This window comes from Macaca thibetana, chromosome 3 (assembly GCF_024542745.1).
Source record: "Macaca thibetana thibetana isolate TM-01 chromosome 3, ASM2454274v1, whole genome shotgun sequence".
NCBI lineage: Eukaryota > Metazoa > Chordata > Mammalia > Primates > Cercopithecidae > Macaca > Macaca thibetana.
The window spans coordinates 118,400,301-118,423,620 of NC_065580.1; the positions used below are offsets into that span (position 1 = coordinate 118,400,301).

The 23,320-nt window shown below is 38.4% G+C and overlaps 1 protein-coding gene across 5 annotated transcripts in view; it reads left to right on the top strand.

Moving 5' to 3' along the window:
- The window catches only part of ABCA13 (ATP binding cassette subfamily A member 13), a 504,903-nt gene that overhangs the window by 90,482 nt on the left and 391,101 nt on the right, over positions 1–23,320 (top strand). For all 5 annotated transcript variants that reach the window (XM_050785548.1, XM_050785549.1, XM_050785550.1 and 2 more), the window contains 5 exons: positions 2,719–2,833; positions 5,529–10,304; positions 11,833–13,659; positions 15,088–15,197; positions 21,758–21,876. In XM_050785548.1, coding sequence (XP_050641505.1) covers positions 2,719–2,833; positions 5,529–10,304; positions 11,833–13,659; positions 15,088–15,197; positions 21,758–21,876 — 6,947 coding nt within the window. The remainder of the gene's footprint in view (positions 1–2,718; positions 2,834–5,528; positions 10,305–11,832; positions 13,660–15,087; positions 15,198–21,757; positions 21,877–23,320) is intronic.

The following is a 23,320-nucleotide window of genomic DNA, read 5'->3' on the forward strand; positions in this document are numbered from 1 at the left end:
AGGTAATCATAACCTCATAGAATTAGTTCAGAAGTAGTCTCTTATTCTCAATTTTCCTGAAGAGTTTGTGTTGGATGGGTATTGGATCTCACTTAAATGTTTGGTAGAATTCACTAATGAAGCCATCTAGGCTTTTAGGATTCTTTATTAGAAAATATTTAATTACAAATTCAATTTTTAATATAGGTTAGGGCTGTTCAAGTTGTTCAATTTAGTATCATAAGGGTTTTTTTTTAAATCTGTATTCTATTATTATTCTCTTAATTTGTATAGAATCAAATTAAAGGTGGTAACGACACCTTTCTCATAGACGATATTGATAACTAGTGCCTTTTTTTCTTGATCACTCTGCCTGGAGGCATATCAGTCTTATTATTCATCTTCTCAAACAACCAGCCTTTGATTTCATTCATTTTTCTTGAATGTTTTTATTTTTACTTCCTTGATTTCCACTCTTCTTTCTTTTTTCTACTTAGTTTTGGTTTAACTGACTCTTCTAATTGCTTTGCATGGGAGATGAGGTCATCAATTTGAGACCATTTTGTTTTCTAATATAGGTGTTTAGTGGTATACATTTGCCCCTAAATACTTTTTTTAGAGGCATCCCACAAATACCGGCATGTTGTACTTTCATTTTCATTCAGTTCAAAGTACCTTCTGTGTTTCCTTTTGATTTCTTTTTTTGTCTCTGAGTTATTTAGAAGTGTTGTTATTTTTCAAATATTTGGGATTTTCAAGAAATATTTCTGTTATTGATATCCAATTTAATTTCATTTTAACCAGTGAACATTCTTTGTAGGACTTTAATCCTGTTAAGTTTATTGGGACTTGCTTTATGGTCTGGAAAATGATCTACCTTTATAAATGCTCTATATGCACTGGAGAAGAATATGTATTATGTTGTTGTTGGGTGGCAGTTTTTTTATAAACAGCAATTACATCAAGTTGCTTGCTAGTATTGTACAAATCTTCTGCATCCTTACTGATATTTTGTCTTGAGCAGCTTTGAAATGTCTTGACTATAATTGTACATTTTTCCATTTCTTCTTAGATTTCTATTAGTTTTTGTTTCATGTGTTGTGAAGCTCTGTTGTAATGTTCGCAAACGTTTAGAATTGTTATATGTTCTTGATTGATACTTTCATCATCATGAGATGATAATTATGTTATCATGTGAAACCTACTTTGATAGCTTTCTTTTGATTAGTGTTAGGGTGGTATGCCTTTTCCATCCTTTTACTTGTGACTTGTTTATGTCCTTATATTTCAAGTGCATTTCTTGCATGTAGCATACAATTGGATCTTGTTTTATCCAGTCTTACAAATTGTGAGTTTTTTTGAGCATGTAAATTATACATTAGGTTGGCGTAAAAGTAATTGCTTTTAAATAGATTTGCCATACACTTTTGCATCAACCTAATAGTATGAACTAAATAACATAAACATTTATGTGATTAATGTTCCTTTCTGCTAGTTCTATAATTGCTGTCATTTTTGATTGATTGATTTTTCTCTCTATTATGGGTCATATTTTTCTGCTTCTTTACATGCCTGGTAGTTTTTTATTGAATTCCAAATATTACAAATTTTAACGTTGTTTTGTGCTAATTATTCTTGCATGCCTATAAATAATCTTGAAACAAATTGCTTGAAATAATTTGTTTCTTTAGGATCTCATTTTTAAGATTTGTTAGGCAGGACTGGCAAAGTGCTCAGTCTGATTTTAAATACTTCCCACTCCTGAAGCAAGACCCTTTTTTTGTACTGTACTCAATGACTAGTGAATTATGGATTATTTCAATCTGGCTGATAGAAACAAAGTATATTCCTGGTCCTGACCACCAGAAACTGTTACCTTTAATCCTTTTCTTTTTTTAAAAAAATCATTTATTATTATTTATTTATTTATTTTTTTGAGACAGTCTCACTCTGTCACCCAGGCTGGAGTGCAGTGGCGTGATCTCGGCTCACTGCAATCTCTGCCTCCTAGGTTCAAACAATTCTCCTGTCTCAGCCTCCCAAGTAGCTAGGATCACAGGCGTCTGCCAGCACACCCGGCTAATTTTTTGGTATTTTTAGTAGAGATGGGATTGCACTATGTTGGCCAGACTAGTCTTGAACTCTTGACCTCAGGTGATCCATCTGCCTCAGCCTCCCAAAGTGCTGGGATTACAGGCATGAGCCAGCGCACCTGGCCACCTTTAATTCTTTTGGGTATTTTTTCCATGGTCTCAGGTAGTTTCCTCAAATGCATGTGTTGATTATTACTCATCTGAATAGTCGAGAGAAGCACACTGCCAATTTCATTGCCTTGTGCAGTCTTCTCTGGCACTCCATCCTGTGGTTTCTAGCTGTTATTCAGAGTCTAAGCTTTTTCCCAAATCAGCATGTCCACTGGACTCTGGCTCAGTTCTCCTTCTTGTGCCATGGCCTGGACTCTGTCTTAAAGCAGCAAGCTGGCATAATCATAAGTCTCACCCTGTCATCTACTGCCTTTCCTGGATCAGTGTCTTACATTGCTCAATGGCCAGTGATTGGTACTTCATCTTGTCTGGAAGCACAAGTCAAATTAGAAAGATTCCTAATTGTCCTTTTTTTTTCTTTTTTTTTTAAACATTTTCAATCACATTAGGTGAACTACTCTAGCATTTTTTACTTTTTTAGATTTGTCTCTTATAACCAGTTTATAATTAATGTAGGAAATGTCTTTTCATTTAGCTTTTCCTGAGGAATCTCCTTGTTTTGAAGAAAACATGGATTGGAAAATCATCAGTGATAATTATTTTCAATTTTTGAATAATCTACTCAAGTCTCCAACAGCTTCCATATCCAGGTAAGTTATCAGAATTCAACTTCTAGGTCTTGATTTAATTATCATCTGAAGATAATCAAAATCTAATTATAGGATATATATTCTTTAAAATTTATGAGCCTGATTTAGATATTGACACAATCTTTCATGTGAGCTGTTCAATAAATATTTCTTTAATAGAATGTATGACTCAAGTTTCAAGTTGCTTAATAGAATGTATGAATCAATGGATTTTGAAAGGAAATACAGATTGTAGTAAGAAGATTTTCCTTCAATAATAACACGATTTGTAATAGATGCTCCAAAAATAAGGCATTTGTTTTTGAAAAATTGTCTTAGCTAGTTGCCTAGAGTTTAAACAGGAAATCAATACTATAGATTCTGTTAGTTTCAAAGACTCCTGGGAGGGAGAAGTGGTCTTTGGAACTAAATTTGTCAGACTATTTTCTGCTGTCCTATTTCAGCACATGTATTGAAATGCAGATTTTTATGTATGGTTATGAACAGTGTGTCCAGTTTAAAGGTATACTCTGTTATCTGTGGGGTGTGTTGGAACATGACGGGAGAGAAGTTTTGCATAAGAGCAGTAACTCTCAAATTTGAGAATGGATTAAATCTGTGAAGATCGCTAAAAATAAAAATGCTTGCCCCTTGCCCTAGACATAGGAAATTTTACTCTGTGTACAGGACCCAGGTTTCTGTATATTTCACACATTCTATAGGTGGTTCCAGTGCACAGCAAAGTTGGAGAACCATTCTGCTGTATCTGTCTAAAATGGGGATTAGTCATTCCTATGGAACTTCTTAAGCCCAGCTATTAGTAGGAACAGAAGAAAGGACAATGGGATGGACCCTCTAGAGAATCAATTCCTTGCCTATGTCAGATTTTTAATTCCTCTTTCCTGAGAGCCTCAGAAATTTAACAGCCCTGGAAAACCAGCACAAAACTAGTCTATTTGTGCACAAGGACACATTTAACTTTATATTTGTAGACTCATAGCAGTTGGCACAGTGTCTTTCATCATGGATAGTAGTAGATAATTAGATGTTGAATTAATGAATGAAAAATCATTGAACATTAAGCACAATTTATATTAACAAAGCTGAACTTGAAATGACAAAACCTGGGTGGTCTCCTAGTCATGCTACATAATAACAGCTTGAATCTGCCAATTAAAAAACTAAAAAGTTTCTTTTTTCATGAAAGGGAAATAATGACGTGTACTTCAAAAGGCTGTTGTAGGAATTAACTAAGATTGTAGTTGTGAAAGTGCTTTATAAGCTAAATTACTAAAGTAATATAAAAACATGTGGCAATAATACTATTAGTAGTACTACTTCTACTTCAATTTATTATTCTATTGCTACTCCATAACCCTCTCCAAATAAAGAAAGTTTTATGTTCTCCTCTATCAAGGCACAATGACTTGGATGATAATTAGGCATCTATTCTTAGGGAGGGCTGGATTTAGGCAAGGTTTATGTTGAATTCCTAATAGAACTTTCTCTTTCCTGATGGGATTTTCTTTTTTTTCCCCAAGGAATTATTTCAAAGAAGTCATTCTGTCCTAAAAATAACAACTAACTAAATTAAGCCTATATTTTTTGTATGGGGTGCTCAGATGTCAGCTATCAGGGAGGTAAACAGCATTTTGCCTTTGATAGGTCTTGTGTCTGTCCTATGTCAGAGAGTGTGTTATATAACAGGAGCAGAGGGTTAAAAAACTTCGGAAGTAGTTTACTCTTTAAGGCATAAATAGCCAATAAAGGTCAAAAATTCCTTACCCACAATTCTGAACTCTTACAAAGTCTGAAAATAGAGGCTTTTCTTATGGTTGATATCACAGCTCATTCAGCAGAGATTTAGCATGAACTGATGTGAAGCAGTTTCAAGAGTATTTTCTTGCTCTGCAAGATCATTCACAGGTCTCACTGCCGAAGTGTTAATATGTTGATGATCAGGGCTGCCCCAGCCCTCACTGAGGTGCATGAATACATATCTGATACCTGTACCATGCTGCGTTTCTAAAGGATGAACATCCTGAATTCTGAAACACATGTAACCCCAAGAATGTCAAAAGTGGATTTGTAACTTCTGAGTCAGTAGAAGTTAGTTCTGCAAGTGTGGGTTTCTATTACAAGAGGGGACTTACAGTGACTGAGTTGCTCTTCTGAGAACTCTGTATTTTAAAATTAAACACCTGGAAATAAATTACCCCATATATAATAATGAGTTTCTAACAGTAGGATGTATATAGTATTGTTGAAAGAGCACTGGAATTGCCTTCCAGGACAGGGAATCCCCACACCTTCCTTAAACCATACAGGCGTAGTTTCTAATGCACTCCACTATTTGTACTACCTTTATATGCTAAGACATTTTGAAATGGAATTAAATCCTAGGATTCTTCTGACATAAATAGCGAACTTGTCTTTAATAATCATACATATTATTGTTAAATATGCCAGGGGAAAATAATTAAGAATGCATTCTTTTTGGTAGTAGGAAACATTTTAAGCTAAATGTATATAACTTCATTGTGGATTTCTAAAACACTTCCAAATGCTCACATTAGTTTAATTTCTGTTGAAAAACATGTTGTCTATTAAATGTTTCATTTGTGTTTTACTATCAATAAGTGAGTATTAACTTGGAAATGTGATAAATCACATTTATTTTTTATTTTATATTAAAATAATTCTACTAATATTACAGGGCTTTAAATTTCACAAAGCACCTTCTAATGACAGAAAAGAAGTTGCACACCCTTGAGGATGAACAAATGAACTTTCTTTTATCATTTGTGGAATTTTTTGAGAAATTATTGTTGCCTAATCTTTTTGACTCCTCCATCGTTCCCAATTTCCATCACCTCCCATCTCTCACGGAGGATATTCTGAATATAAATTCTCTGTGGACAAATCATTTGGAAAGTTTAAAGAGAGACCCATCTGCCACTGATGCTCAGAAACTCTTGGAACTTGGCAAAGAAGTGAGATGGAAAATGCGAACTCTCGAAAGTCACTGGATAAGGAAGGAACCAAAAAATCTTTTGAGATTCCTGGAATTAATACTTTTTGAAATTAATCCCAAATTACTAGAATTATGGGTCTACGGCATTTCAAAAGGAAAAAGAGCTAAACTGGAAAACTTCTTTACACTTTTAAATTTTTCTGTTCCAGAAAATGAGATTCTGAGTACAAGTTTTAACTTTTCCCAGTTGTTCTATTCAGATTGGCTGGAATCACCAGCTATGAACATAGATTTTGTACGTCTAAGTGAGACTATAATAAAGAGTCTCCATGAATTTGGATTTTTGGAGGAGGGAGAGGTCTCAGAAGTTCTGAACACCATCTACACTATCAGGAATGCATCTGATTTTTTCTCAGCCCTTTCTGAACCTCAAAAACAAGAAGTTGATAAAATTTTGACTCAAAAATACCTAAATGTCTTTCAGGACAAGGATTCAGCTTTACTTCTGCAAATTTATTCTTCATTTAACCAATACATTTATGAATTTTTGAATATTCAGAGTAGAGGTTCTTCGCTGACTTTCCTTACACAAATCTCAAAACACATTTTGGATATCATAAAACAATTTAATTTCCAAAGCATCAGTAAAGCATTTGCATTTTTATTTAAGGCAGCAGAGGTTCTTGGGGGAATTTCTAATGTATCTTATTGTCAGCAATTGCTTTCAATTTTTAACTTTTTGGAGCTTCAAGCCCAGTCCTTCATGTCTACAGAGGGCCAAGAACTGAAAGTGATCCACACTACTTTGACAGGCCTCAAACAGCTGCTCATAATTGATGAAGATTTTCGTCTTTCTTTATTTCAATACATGAGCCAATTCTTCAACAGTTCAGTAGAAGGCCTATTTGATAATGAGTGCTTGATTTCAGACAATAAACACATTTCTTCCGTAAATTATTCAACAAGTGAGGAGGCTTCATTTGTTTTTCCATTGGCACAAATTTTTTCAAACCTCTCAGCAAATGTCAGTGTGTTCAACAAGTTTATGTCCATTCACTGTACCATTTCATGGCTTCAAATGTGGACTGAAATCTGGGAAAGCATATCTCAATTATTTAAGTTTGACCTGAATGTTTTCACATCTCTTCATCATGGTTTCACTCAGCTTTTGGATGAACTGGAAAATCATGTGAAAGTCTCCAAAAGCTGCCAGGGAATATTTCCCACACATAATGTTGCTAGACTCATATTAAATTTGTTTAAAAATGTAACTCAAGCCGATGACTTCCATGATTGGGAGGACTTCCTGGATCTCAGGGATTTTTTGGTAGCTTTAGGTAATGCGTTAGTTTCAGTTAAAAAACTTAACTTGGAGCCAGTGGAGAAATCCCTTTTCACCATGGAAACTGCCCTGCATCAGTTGAAGACATTTCCATTCAACACAAGTACAAGCAGAGAGTTTTTAAATTCTCTGCTCAAAGTTTTCATTGAGTTTAGCAGTACCTCAGAAAATATAGACAGAAATGTAGATTCGATAAATGACTTTCTTTCAAATAATCTCACAAATTATGGAGAGAAATTTGAAAATATCATCACTGAGCTAAGAGAAGCAATAGTATTTCTTAGAAATGTATCACATGATCGAGATTTGTTTTCCTGTGCTGATATTTTCCAAAATGTTACTGAGTCTATTTTAGAAGATGGCTTTCTATATGTAAATACCTCACAGAGGATGTTACGTATTCTAGACATGATAAATTCCACATTTTCCTCTGAGAGCACAATTAGCAGGCTGAAAGGATGCATTGTGTGGTTAGATGTCATAAACCATTTGTATTTGGTGTCTAACTCCAGTTTTTCACAAGGCCATCTTCAAAATATTTTGGGGAATTTCAGACATATAGAAAATAAAGTGAACTCTATATTGAAAATTATAACTTGGGTGTTAAATGTAAAAAAACCTCTTTGTTCATCAAATGGCTTGCATATAAATTGTGTAAATATTTACTTGAAAGACGTAACTGACTTTCTAAATATTGTACTTACTACAGTCTTTGAAAAAGAGAAGATACCTAAATTTGAGATTTTATTAGCTCTTTTAAATGATTCCACAAAGCAAGTAAGGATGAGCATCAACAATTTAACAACAGACTTTGATTTTGCATCTCAATCCAATTGGAAATATTTTACTGAATTAATTCTAAGACCAATAGAAATGTCAGATGAAATTCCTAATCAGTTTCAAAATATTTGGCTTCATTTAATAACACTGGGGAAGGAATTTCAGAAGCTTGTAAGAGGTATTTACTCTAACATCCTGGAAAATAATTCCTCTTCTAAAACTGGAAACTTGTTAAACATATTTGCCACCAGTCCAAAAGAAAAAGATGTAAACAGTGTAGGCAATTCCATTTATCATTTAGCTAGTTACCTTGCCTTCAACTTATCTCATGACCTCCAAAATCCACCAAAAATAATTTCACCTGAAATAATGAAAGCCATGGGTCTTGGGATTCAACTGATGAGGGATGTGTTCACCTCCTTAATGCCTGCAGTTCATCACATTAGTCCACAAAATACAGGTTATATGCAAGTTTTGAAGAAGGTAACTTCTGTCATGCGTACTCTTAAGAAGGCAGACATAGACATTTTGGTGGATCAACTTGAACAAATTAGTGCAAGCCTAATGGATTTCTTTAGGAATATCAGTAGTGTGAGAACTGGCAAGTTAGAGGTCAACTTGCTTGTTGACTTGATGAAAAAATTTGTAGACAGCTCGCATTCTTGGAATGTTAATCACCTGCTGCAACTCTCACGCCTGTTTCCTAAAGATGCTGTGGATGCTGTGGTAGATGTATACTATGTGCTTCCTCATGCTGTAAGGCTCCTACAGGGAGTACTTGGTAAAAACATCACTGAAGGCCTCAAGGATGTCTACAGCTTCATACTCCTTCATGGCATAACCATTTCAGATATCACCAAGGAAGACTTCACAATTGTGATAAAAATTCTTTTGGATATAATTGAATTAATATCAGATAAGCCAGATATTATTTCAGAGACTTTAACTTGTTTTCCTGTGGTTTGGTGCTGGAATCATACAAATTCTGGATTTCAGCAGAATTCAAAGGTAGACCCCTGCAGTGTCCATGGGCTCATGTCTTCTTCCTTTTATGGCAAAGTGGCCAGTATACTCGATCATCTCCACCTGTCTCCCCAAGGTGAAGATTCACCATGTTCAAATGAAAGCTCCCGAATGGAAATAAATAGGAAAGTGGTCTGCATAATTCATGAATTAGTGGACTGGAATTCTATTCTTCTGGAACTCGCTGACGTCTTCCATGTTAACATTTCTCTTGTGAAAACTGTGCAGAAATTTTGGCATAAGATATTACCATTTGTCCCACCTTCAATAAATCAAACTAGGTATAGCATCTCTGGACTTTGTCCTAGTGGTCCCATAAAGCAAGTTGCTTTGCAAATCATAGAAAAACTTAAAAATGTCAACTTTACAAGAGTTATATCAGGTGAAAATACTCTTGACAAACTAGCTAGTTTAAACAAGATCCTTAACGTTAATGAAGACACAGAGACATCTGTTCAAAATATTATTTTCTCGAATTTGGAAAGGACAATACAATTGATTTCTGAAGACTGGAGCCTAGAAAAAAGTACTCATAATCTACTGTCTTCATTTATGATGCTCCTGAATGCAAATCTCACAGGTAGCAGTTCAGAAGCATTATCAAATTTTATTGAAAAGAATGAAACAACTTACAACTTTGAAGAACTATGGCCTGAGTTTCAACAAATCGTGAAAGACCTAACCCAAGATTTTAGAGTCAGACACCTGCTCTCTGAAATGAACAAAGATATCAAAAGTATAAATTCAGTGGCTCTTCAAAACATTACTTTGCAATTTGCCCGTTTCCTGGAGATCCTGGATTCACAGTCACTGAAGACATTAGAAATTATTGAAGATTTTCTATTGGTCACAAAAAACTGGCTTCAGGAATATGCAGATGAGGATTACTCCAGAATGATAGAAACACTATTCATTCCTGTGACCAATGAGAGCTCAACTGAAGATACAGCTTTGTTAACCAAAGCTATTACTACTTTTTGGGGCTCTTTAAAAAATATATCTAGAGAAGGCAATTTTGATGTTGCCTTTCTTACTTATCTGCTAAATCAAGAACAGCTGACTAATTTCTCAGGTGTTCAGTTGCTTTTTGAAAACATCCTAATTAATTCAATCAATAACTTAGCTGGGAATTCTCAAGAAGCAGCTTGGGACTTAAGTGATACTGACCTTCAAATAATGAATTTCATTAACCTTATCTTGAACCATATGCAGTCAGAAACTAGTAGGAAAACAGTTCTCCCTCCGAGAAGCATAGTAGGTTTCATGGAACAACTTTTGAAAACACTCTTATCCCTTTTGCTAAAGGAAGATTCTGAGAACAAAATATCTCTTCTGCTGAAAGATTTCCACAAAGATGTTATTGCAGAGATGAGGTGAGTCTACTTTTGCTTTGTGTCGTATATGCAGTTGTGATATATCTCAAACTACTTTATTTTCTGGAGTATAGGCATGTCAAAAACAGTATTTGTATCTAATACTTTTGAAATATCTTTGATGTAAATTTGTCTTAATAAATATTTTATCGAAATGTCAACGTAAAAGAATTTTGGTTACTGTCATCTAACTAGTAAAATATAAACCCGGTCCAGGGTAATTAATCACATATTATTCTTACATTTTTAGATTATGAAAACAATTATGAATTCCATTTTGTATGGATCTGAAAAATTAGTTTTCATAGCTGTACATGCATATACAGGATTGCCATAATTTGAATTGCTATACTAACTGTCTAATCACCAACTAAGGACTTAAATATTCTCAACCCAATGAATCTACTGTGATGCTTGCATTTAGAGACATAAAAAGTGATAGTCACATTATCTTTTTTTCATATATCTTCAAAAATCTCATCTGAAGTTTGCCAGTGAAAAGGTTGGAGGGAAATTCCAATTTATTCCATGATGTCTGCTTTAGTCAAGTTTCAATCAGAGTAACAAAAACCATCAAAGGATTTAATCCAAGGAAATTAGCTTACACAATTTTGGGGGCTGGCTAAATAAGTCTGCAATCAGTAGGGCCGACTGTCAGGAAGGGAGGCCCACAGCAGGCAGGGGTGCCCCGGGCATGAGTGAAAGCTCCTTGTCCACAGGCGGTCAGGAAGGAAGACCAGGGGAAGGGAGAGCCACTGACTATGAATACCCAGCGGTGGTTTTGTACCTCTAAGTCACAGAGGTTCTACGTCCTCTTTCAGAGTTTTCCTGCCCACTCAGGACAGTATCCCTTCTGATTAAAGTTAACTGATAAGGAATTTTAACTCCATCTGCAAAATCTCTTTATAGCAACACCTAGATTAGTGTTTGATTGAATAGCTGGGAGAAGATGTATTTATATTACACAATGGTTATAACTCCCATCTATTCTCCGTCTCTCATGAAGGAATCTCCCCTATAGCCCACCCAGATGAGAAACATACAAGAAAGGGACTTCTGGGGCTATTACTCAGCCTAGTCACGTTGATACATCTGTCTAAGCAATTTGCTAGTACTCAGTACTTCTCAAGCTCACAAAAGTATAAATATGCTAACCACTTTTCAGAGACTTATCTCTTACATCAAGAATCACATTGTAGTCATTTTACCTTCTTTCCTAAGTAAAAGCCGTTTTAACCTTTTTCGTAAGCAAAAGTATGTGGCTTTTTAAGTTGCCAGGTTCAAAATACTGTAATAGAATTTGTTCATGAAATTCCTCACTGTTTTCATTTCTTGGCAACAAAATATTGAGTTTCATCTGAAATTATTTTAGCATGTCATCTTTTACACAGTATTATCCTCCCATGATGCTAGTATAAAACAAATAAAATAATATATATCACTCTATATCTTAATATTTCCACTGTTAATGTATTAAAAACAAAATTAAAAGTGTGTATATATATATATATATTTTTTTTTTTTACAGTTTTGTCCCAAAAGATAGAATTCTAGAAGTTCTGAAACTGGATAAATTTCTTGCCCTGATGAAAGAAGACAGATTGATGAACATTTTTTCAAGTTTAAAGGAGACTATATATCACCTAATAAAAAGTTCACTTATATTAGACAATGGAGAATTTTATTTTGATAGTCATCAAGGACTGAGGTTCATGCAAAATTTATTTAATGCCCTTCTCTGGGAAACGCCAGTGAAAAATGGGACTGAAAATACTACAGACTTTTTCACAATGGTGAGTCTGTTGTTTTTCCATGGGAATACGTCTGGGGACCTCTTCAAACTCAATCAGGATCTTAGGGCAGCTCTTCACCTTGTAAGAGAATGTTCAACAGAGATGGCAAGGCTTCTGAATACAATTTTAAATGCTCCTAATAAGGACTTCTATGCTTCGTATCCTACCCTCCAAGAAGTTATACTTGCTAATCTAACGGATTTGCTTTTCTTTATAAATAATTCATTCCCTCTAAGAAACAGAGCAACATTAGAACTTACTAAGAGATTACTTGGTCCTCTTTCAAGAGCTGGTGAAGAAAGTCGTGTCCCAGAACCCCTCTTAGAAATGTCTGGGACTCTGGTCATGCTGTTGAATGACAGTGCTGACCTGAGAGATCTTGCCACATCAGTGGACTCCATTGTGAAACTTCTTAAGCTGGTCAAGAAAGTTTCAGGGAAGATGGCCACAGTTTTTAAAACTCATTTTGTCTCCAATACCAAGGACAGTGTGAAATTCTTTGTCACTCTCTATTCCATCATGCAACAAAGTGTTCAAAATCTTGTGAAAGAAATAGCTACTTTGAAAAAAATAGATCATTTCACATTTGAAAAGATAAATGATTTGTTGGTGCCATTTCTTGACTTGGCCTTTGAAATGATTGGGGTCGAACCTTATATATCATCAAACTCTGATGTTTTCAGTATGTCACCTAGCATGCTGTCATATATGAATGAATCTAGGGACTTTTCTGATATTTTGGAAGAAATTGCTGAATTTTTAACATCTGTGAAAATCAACTTGGAAGATGTGAAGAGTCTTGTGGTAGCATTTAACAATGAAACTCAAACATTTTCTATGGATTCTGTCAACTTGTGGGAAGAAATTCTGAGTTGCTTAGTTCCTATAAATAACATCACCAACCAAATGGACTTCTTATACCCTAATCCAATTTCCACTCATAGTGACCCTCAAGATATAAAATGGGAAATAATTCATGAAGAGATCCCTTTTTTGGATAAAATATTATCACAAAACAGCACAGAAACAGGGTCTGTCTTGAAAATGGTGATTGGTCTCACCTTAGAAGCTCTTTGGAAAAACTTAAAGAAGGATAATTGGAATGTTTCTAATTTGTTGATGACATTTACTCAGCATCCAGATAACCTTTTGAAAACCATAGAAAGAGTTTTAGAGGCCTCCAGTGGAATTAAAAGTGACTATGAAGGTGATTTGAGTAAAAGTTTATATTTTGACACACCTTTGATTCGGAATATAACTCATCATCAACTTGAAAAAGCAATCCATAATGTTTCAAGTAGAACAGCTCTCTGGAGGAAAGGGCTTCTGTTTAACAACTCTGAATGGACAACTTCCACAAGAACTTTGTTTCAGCCACTTTTTGAGATTTTCATTAAAGCAACCACTGGAAAGAATGTCACATCAGAAAAAGAAGAGAGAACCAAGAAAGAGATAATTGACTTTCCTTGTAGTTTCAAACCATTTTCCTGTTTGGAGAAATACCTGAGAGGATTATTTGTATTGACTAAATACTGGCAACAAATCCCACTGACAGATCAAAGGTAATAAAAAGCAAGCCGAATTCACTTTGTTTTTTTCCCTACCACAGTAACTGTAAAATAGAACCATGCAGGAATTACATTGAACCAGGGTAAGTAGTTTTCTTGACTTCAACTTTACACTCTGAAGTTGGCTTCAACATAGAGCAATTCAAGTCCAGTCATTTTTCTCACAATTTGACTCATTATTTGGCATTCAAATATAATTATAATTTATTCAAATTTTATTCTCAGAAGCAAAAACCTCTTATTCTATTCACTCATCCCAAGACTAGCTGCATAAGCAATTTTTCTATTCATATCCTCTGGCAGCCAAGGGTCCAATGACTCAGTATACACACAGGAACATGAAGCTGCTTGCTTCACAGAAAATTATGCCTCCAGTTGTAGCTAACCACAGGAAAGGGCCAGGCAGCTGCTGGCTTCTGCCCTCTTTTGGTTCTGCCAAACTTCACGTGTTTGATCCACCTCCAAGCCCTCCCATCCCTGAATGTTATGTCAATAGAAACCTGTTCTTAAAAGCTCCAGCCTTGCTAGTTGTCATGCCCTGGAAGCAGTCTCTTGCCTTAGGTTGGAGACCCTGTGCCTCTTGATGTGCAGAGTCCCAGAGATGCTGCAGTGGTCCCTACCTGTCCTTTCTCTGGGTGACAATACTGTTAGGGTGGTCCCTGGCCTCTGTTTCTCCCTGCCTTCCTCTCTGGCCCACATGGAGATTGGAGATGCCATGTCAACCTTGGTTCATTTGCCAGGCAAGCTGACTTATTTTCTGTCGGTTCTATTACTACAGAGCTGTACCCTGAATCCAGTCATGTTCTATGAGTTGGAAAGATGTCTTTAGTTAGTGAAACAGGTAGCCACTGGCACAAATAACTATTGCTACCTTGGAATTTGACTGTTAGTTTTCAGAGCTTCCTTCCTCATCTCCTCCTTGCTTCTGATCTGAAACTATATTTTGCTTGATTTTAGTGCTCTGATCCCCAACTATACCCTGTTTGACTTTAGTGCTCTTCTCTGAATTGTCTTTTGAGCTGAGGTGGTCCTGGCAACCCCATTCTCCACGAATCTCAGGTTTTATCTCAAATTTTTCAGTTCTCCACAGAGGGAGTTTACACCTTAGCTCTTCGTACGGTCATGTTTTGACACCCTTTCAACATTTACCTTTGCATTTCAAAAGAATGGACCAAAATAAGAAAGAAAAGCAAATATTAAGCGTATTCGCCACAAAATTGATGCTTTGCACTAATTTGGGAGACCGAAAGTTTTCTAAAGGTCCAGACTGTGTTATCTGTGTTTTCTTATGTTCCTACGAAGAAAATATGATTATGCAGGGAGGTTCTTACATGTGTGTTATAACTTAGCCTACACAGCAGAAATGCACATTGGATGCACATTTTTACCCTTTCATGTCATTGTTTATATATTTTTTCTAAGTGTTGTTGAGATGCGTGAAGTTTTCCAGCAGCCTGTGAAGCCCTCAGAAGCCATGGAGATCCTGCAGAAAGTGAAGATGATGGTCATACGTGTGCTCACCATCGTTGCAGGTGGGCTGCTCATATAACAAATGCTCTGCAATTGCCCTGTGCCAGTTTTCAGAACTCAGGTGTCAGAGAGATGAATAGATTGCACTTGAGTTTCTTTTAGAACAAAGCACAGCCGTCTTAGTCTGGCAACCAGGCCTTGAGGAATCTGCCTCTCCCAACCTCATTCCCACCACTGGGTCTCTGCTCCAGCCAAATTGAACAGCCCCTTCCTGCCCCTTTGCTGGGCTTTCTGGTCTTTTTGTCTTTGCTCATGGAATGTGCTTCCCTTGTCTCCTTGACCTAAACTACAGCAATACTCTGTGGCCTAGAGCTGGGGTATCTTGTCCAGAAGTGTTCCCCCATCTCCTTTATTGGCAAAGACCTCGAAGAGACTTTGATCACATGCAGTACTGTACTGTCTTCTTTCTTACATCTCCTCCCTCTGCTGCAGTCAATATTTTTTGAAGATAGAAACTGTGTCATAACCTTCTTTGTGCATTTCCTGATGGGTGCTGAGTAGTCCCTGCAGTAACCTGAATTCCCTACAGCCATGACACTTATTGCTGGTATCATAGTTTTTGGTGTCTTCCTGCTACAGTCTGTAAGCTTACTGGGAACAGGATCAGTCTCTTGTTAAATTCTGTGTCTCCATAATACTCAGCACAGTGTCCAGCAATAGTGACTATATTGTAAATGAATTAATTCATCTAGTAAGATGATCCTTGCCAAATCCATTCCTGCACATTTCAGTGCAATCTCCTTTCAATGCCACTGCTGAAGGAGAGTCCCACGAGCCGCTTTAGAGGGTAACTGGAGGATCTTAGGGCTTTTCTGAAAATGTGAGTGTTGAATTTTAGAGCACACTTGAGTCCGTGGAATGGACCACAGTTGTTTAAGTGATTCACAGGTGCACAGAGGTGCTGCCATCCTCTGGCCCAGTCTCCTGAGCAGGGCTGCTCAGAGTTCCCTCAGTGGGCTGTCGGGCCTGAGTGCTCTGCCTTAGCTGATGGCAGTGGGTTTTGACAACATGAATCGAAGCCCAGAAGAGGAGGGGAAGCGAGTAGAAATGGGGAAGCTAAGGGTGGATCCGATCAGATCAAGAGGAAAAGAGAAAAGTGAGGGGTCATCTGAGTGGGGCTTACCTCCATATCCTGTGTAAGCTCCACCATGGTTGGCCCCAGACTCCCTGCCCCCTAGCTCATCTGATCCACATGTTCATTCTTCTACCTTCCCCTGATTTACTCCTGGATCATTATTATTATTTAGATTACTATCAGGTTGTTATATTATGATTTGTAGATTAAGTCTTATATCCTTTGGAAAGCTTTCCTTGACCTACCCTGTCTGGGGTCACATGGCCTTAGCTCCCTGTTATGGCTCTTACTGATGTGTGCTGTTCTGATGATGAACATGTGTCTCTTCTACAGTCGTGAGGACCCGAAGAATGTGCCTGTCTATTGATCACTCCAAACCTGGCACATGGGGATTAGAACATGGGAAATGCTGATTGACATTTGTTGAATGAATGAATAAATGCCAGGAGCCCTTCTATACTTAGGTCATGTTTCACTGGTATTACTAAATGTGAAAACTGTTCATGGGGGAGTGTTCAGCAATGAGTAGTGGGTGGGCAGTTGGCATACTCTGGGCCTATGTTGTAAGACTGAGCAAACTGTGGGGGCCTGGGGAGGATATCGTAGAGAAGAGTCTGGTTTACTCAGGAAGGGGCACAGTGGATGTATTCCCAACATCCACTATCAGAGAGGAAGGGTCACTGGCCCCAGGATGGTTAACTGGTGGGTATGGGCCACTGAGTCTGTGAGCCAGGAGTATGGACCAGCATCTGCTGGGGAGTGTTATGGAGAAGAAGTGAGCCTTGGACAAATCCAGTATGTGAAATCCATTTTTCAAAACTAACTCAAAGAAGATGAATTCTTCTTTGTATTGATAAGTGCTAGAAAGAAGCTAACGTATGGCCATGAGGGTGAGAGTGAGGGGTGGAGGAGAGGAGAAGACCTTGGGAGTGCAGCTCTGGGTAAGGACATTTCAGGTGAGACTTGCGCAGTGAGGATGTGTGTCTGCCATGTTCACTGTTATATCTCCCCAGGGCTTAGGAAACATCCTGACATAGATATGATAGGCGTTCAATCAATATGTGTAGAAGGATTGGATAGGTCAATGCATGAGGGCTGGCACTAGGCTGGGCACTTGTCACTATTTGAGTTAATCTACACAATCACTGATGGACTTGAAGCTAGTGTGCTGGGACTCGTGGTCTGTAAGGCTGCCTCCTTACTATCATGATAGACCACTTAGGATTACACACCGTCATGTCTGGTAAGGCTTTATTGCTCCAAATGTCTTCAAGGGCATAGTTAAACATGACTGTTACAATAAGTGATGTCGTGAAAAGTGGTGTAATGGAAGAAGCAGGCACTTTGACATTGAACAGGCTGAGTTCCTCGATTCACGCTAAGTGACACAGGGTAGCTACTGAGTCTCTGTGAGCCTTGAACAAAACATAGGGGAACACGTATTTCAACCTATGTGAGAGGATTAAATAAATTAAGTCACCTCCAAGGGGCTTGCCCTTAGGAGATGCCTTGAACATGCTAGTTTCCCATGCATCTCCCTGCCTGCCATTGGGAAAAGTACTTCTCAGCTCACAGAGCTAGTTCATAAGCAAAAATTGGTGATTTACAGACTGTCTATCACAGAGTTTGTTCTAATCTGCTCACTCACCTCTTTTTTTGAAATACAAATGGTTCTTTGAACAGAAGAATTGATTGGTCATTGGGTCTAAGAAACATGGAAAAGAAAAAACAGATGGAGAAGTGAGACAAGCTTGATTTAAAAATGAAACCCCAATTGCTGTGTAGGGGTTTTGCATTTTTTTTTTCTTTTAAGATAATCTGTATTTCCAATTAGATGTTATGAACATTGGTGATTAGGAATATTGCTTTCTATTGTCAAATAGAAAGCAATAACATGTTACAATCTAAGTACAAGTTAGGATGATCAGTACATGATTTCAGCATGTGGAATTGTGCTCAGGTAAAATTCAAATCAAACTTCTTCCTCGTTTTTGAATGCTTCTCTGGCATATTGAATTCAGCCATGTTTGAAGACATAATTATTTTGACATTTCACAGTCAGCTAATGTAATGGTTTTTAAATGAATTAAACATTAGTTAATGTATGAATTTATGTTTATTTTGCCATTCTGTGTTGCAGCTGCTAAATTAATATAGCATACTTGAGATTACATTAGTAACAGATAATTAATTTTTAATTTTTATATTTTATTTCAAGGAAACTCAAGCATAACTAACATTTAAACTGCCACCCCACTGTCCTTATTGAATTGTTACTCCATCCTGTAGAATAGGAGGGCAGTGACAGATCCCATAAAGTTAAAAGGATGGGGTGGAATTGACCAACATGGGTGCCTCTCCCATCATATAAAGGGAAGAAGAGTCAGGTCTGTTATTACTATTGTTGTTGAAAATGCACTATATTTTCATCATATCACAGAGTTGAGCTTAGTATCTCCAGTAGGAAAGTTGTCACTTTCCTCCTCCTGATCTAATGCTTTAAGGATGCCAAGGACAATTGCAGGAGAGCTCATACAACAGAAGGAACCTCAGTGGGCAGCTGCTTTAATCTTCCAGTTTCCCTAATCGACAAATTGAGGCCCAGAGAGTGAGAGTGAGTGTAAGTTTCCCAGGGTTTCAGAGTGAAGCGGTCAGAGCCCATTTCCAGTTGAAGAGACCTGAGAGGGTCCATGGGGCTGAAGGGAGGAGAGGGAAGGGGTTCAGAGAGTGCTGGCAGATCTGGAAAGCCAGAGTGGGTCTGAATGTGTCCTCGGAGCCAAGAAGAGGGGCCATAGCAGGTAGGAAGGGCTGCAGCCAGGGATTTGAAGAGGCAATGAGAGGTGGAGAAAGAGGGTACCTGGGAAAGTTGGAGGAGCCAAGGCTCAAAACCAGCTCTTGCTAGTGTCAAGACAGTTGTCAGGTGTCCTTGAGGGTGGTGACTTTGAGGACAGGCTTCAAGATGTGTTAGATGTGAGGCAGATGGAGACCAGATGGCCTGACAGCCCAGCACTGCGTCCCATGATCATATCATCCCTGACCTAACCTTGCAGGAATGCTGGGCATGGTCACTGTCAACTCCACGTTTCTCGTTTTACACTGAGCAAGCAAGGGGCTGACACAGCTCACAGCTTGCCTAATGCCATACATTATGTCAGCTGTTTCAGGGTGCATTCTCTGCTCTTTTAGGTTTGAAAAACATAACTTATAACCACATTGCTGTGTCTTTCCTGGACAAGAGGATACGTTTATGCTTAAAGATAAGTGCTGTGATATTTAACAGCACATTATCACCTTCATTTCAAATTTTAATAAGAGATTACTTAACAGACACATTTTACATTTCCTGCAATAAAGATATCTGTCTTCGAAATTGGTAAAATGAGATTAATGAGAAAAGAAAAACAGGGCGTCATGGTGGGTTGCTTCTGGAAAGCATGACTTTGGGTATATGGTATCTACTCTGCATTTTATGTGGTTGAAAACTGTTTTATTGATTAATAAATTTTATATTTTAGAGTAGTTTCATATTCACAGCAACCTTGAATGGAAGGTGCAGGGATTTCCCACATACCCCCTTCCCCACCATTGCCTCCCTCATTATCAGAGTGGGACATTTGTTATAGTTGATGAACCCTCACTGACACAGCATCATTCCGAGTCCACAGTTCACGTTGGGCTTCGCTCTTAGTGTTGTCATTCTATGGGTTAGGACAAGCATATAATGATATACATTCAATGTTATAGTATAACACACAGGGTTTTACTGTCTGAAGGATCCTCTGTGCTCTGCTCATTCATCCGTCCCTCCCCTCTAGCCCCTGGCAACCACGGATCTTTTTACTGTCTCCATAATTTTTGTCTTTTCCAGCACGTCATTGAGTTGAAATCATATAATATGTAGCCTTTTCAGATGGCTTCTTTCACTTAGTAATATGCTGGAACTGTTTTTCCTTCCTTCCTTCCTTCCTTCCTTCCTTCCTTCCTTCCTTCCTTCCTTCCTTCCTTCCTTCCTCTCTCTCTCTCTTTCTTTCTTAGATGGAGTCTTGTTCTGTCACCAGGCTGGAGTGCAGCGGTGCCACCTCGGCTCACTGCAACCTCTGCCTCCCGGGTTCAAGCAATTCTCCTGCCTCAGTCTCCTGAGTAGCTGGGATTACAGGCACCTGCCACTACACCTGGCTAATTTTTGTATTTTTAGTAGAGATGGGGTTTCACCATATTGGCCAGGATGGTCTTGATCTCCTGACCTCGTGATCTGCCCACCTCGGCCTCCCAAAGTGCTGGGATTATAGGCGTGAGCCACTACGCCTGACCCAGAACTGTTTTTCTAAAGGACTTTTGGGAAACAATTTATTATTAATAATTTAAGAGTCAGGATAACATTTTTTCTTTAATTAAAAAAAAGATTTTCTTTCTTTTAAAAATGTATTTTATTTTCTGTCACGACCAAGCATCTAGGAAGTGCGAAGCCCTGTGCTAGGTGCCACAATGACAGGAAGGCAGTGATAAGAAAAGTTGCTCGTGGTGGCAGGTCTTGTGCAGATGGATTTACCGTGCAGTGGGCGACCACATAGGGAGGTGAGCACACAGGCATCTATGCAGCAGGGAATGGAGAGGCTCTGCGCAGCCTGGGAAAGGTGGGTGTCTGGAGGCAGAGCTCTAAAAGATAGGTAGGTTCAGGAAGGGAGAAGTGGTGCCTTGTATCCGATGGCCTTGAGGAGACAGGAGGGAGACAGGGCATGAGTGCAGAGAGGTGGAGGCATCTGAGATTGTGGAAAGACTTTGGATGCAACGTGGAGCCTTTGCACAGATTCCTGTAGTGGGGGATCTCCTTTGAGGAAGAGCCCTGTGGCTCAAAGCATAAGGCAGATTGGAAGGGTGAGGTGGGAGTGGGACTGTTAAGAGCATAGCAGTTTCCTGGGCATGATCTATGGCTGCTGGACAGACACACAGATGGAGAGACATTGGGAGGTCACCCTGAGCAGATGGGGAGGTTGGTTGGCTGTGAGGACCAGGGGGAGGAGAGTCATGACTGGCTTCCAGGAAGTGACTTGTGAGGCATGGGGCATGGAGAAGACCACACATAGACAGTGTGTAATCCATCCTTCAAACGGGGGCACTTTTGAGAATGACAGAGGGCACCGTTCATAACCACGCAAGAATAAGTGAAAAGCAAGTCTGTCCTGGGCAAACTGGGGTGAATGAGTACCCCACTTGTAGGGGATACAGGGAAAGGAGCCAGTTTGGGGACGTAGAGAAAATTAATATTTACAAAATCAATTAGGCCCAGAAAACCAAAATCTTTATTTTATTACATTTGGAACTCAAAAGGCACAGCTTTACCCTCATCATCTGAATGTTCATCTTGATGATTTAAGGAATGTTTAGGAATTTGTATCACTTTGAATCTTTATAAAGTGATTTTGTGAGAGTGGCTAGTTCAGGAAAGGACTGTCTATTATTTATTTCTCTGTGTGTTTCCTCTGGCAGAAAACCCTTCCTGGACCAAGGACATTTTGTGTGCTACTCTGAGTTGCAAGCAAAGTGGGATAAGGCATCTCATTTTATCTGCTATACAAGGGGTCACTTTGGCGCAAGACCATTTCCAGGTTTGTCATCTTTAATATTTCAGAGAATTTCATGTTCATGACTATAGGCCCTTGCAAGGCAGTCAAGTTATTCAAACCTTGCTGCTTGGTTCTTATAACTACAGCAATGGTGTCACACACAGTCTTGTTGCAAGTCGGGCTCGCAGAATGACTGCTCATGCTTCCTCCCTCTTGGCCTCTCCCAGTGGTGTGCTGGGGTTGAGTGGCATTGATTTATGAGAGCTGATTGTTAAATTTTTGGGAATTTTGCAAGCTGATTGTTAAACATAGATATCATCATAATAAATAAATTACATAAACTTACGATGAAATAAATCATGTTAGAAACATAAGAAATAATTACTCAAGATTCATCACTTCCTAATTATTTTAGTATGTTTTGCTGTTATCTATCTTCCTGAGATGATTTGCTTTTGTTGTATCCACATGATGGAAATACTATGCAGTCTTGTGCTAAGTACAGTTTTTCCCATCTCTATGTTTAGTGACGTTATGGTGGCAGCTTGAACTGGGCCATGTGGGAGCATTTGCACCATGGAAATTGGCAAGTGCTCCAAATCAGATTTTTTTTTTTTTCTGGAGAGTTAGTTTTTAAATATTTACCAGCCCAGCACTGGCTCTAACTAATTGAATACACCGGCTAGTACCAAAAATTGATGGCTGAATGGGAACCAGCATAGCAGTTTCCTTTATATTAAATTGGACACATGCCCAATAGGATCCCATGTAGGGTCTCCAACTACAGCTAAGTCGGAGAATGTGACTTTTATTTGGGGCCCACTCCTTTGTCCTAGAATTAAAGACCCCTGGGCCCCTAGGCAGGCCTGATCTTCCTGACAAGCTTGGACAGTGGTGATGTCTTTCCAACAAAGCAGCGAAGACCTGTCTTTCTTCTAGGTCTGGTTCTGAATGTTGTTTCTTGCTTTTGTGATGCATACATCTGTGAGCATGAGATTATCACAGAAAGCAGAGAAATAGATGATGCCGAGGGAGATGAGAGATAGCCATGCCAGACTCCCACAGCACGGCAAGGGTGTAGAATGCCATGCCTTGGTGAAGTGTCAGGAGGGAGTGAGAGCTGCTGGTCCCTAATCAATGTCTTGTGGCCTTTGGAGGAGTTGTGCATGTCAGCAGGAAGCCCTGAGCAGTCCCTAGCAATGACTGACTGTACAACCCCATATTCACATTGATTTATTTAGAAGATCAAATTCTTATTTCCAGGTTGTGCAGATCTTTGTCAGATATTAAATGTGGATACAGAAAAAAAAATCCTCAGAGACAATTTTTTTTTTTTTTTTTTTTTTTGACATAGAGTCTTGCACTGTTGCCCGGGCTGGAGTGAAATGGTGTAATCTCAGCTCACTGCAACCTCTGCCTCCCTGATTCAAGCAATTCTCCTCCCTCAGCCTCCCCAGTAGCTGGGATTATAGGTGCCTGCCACCAC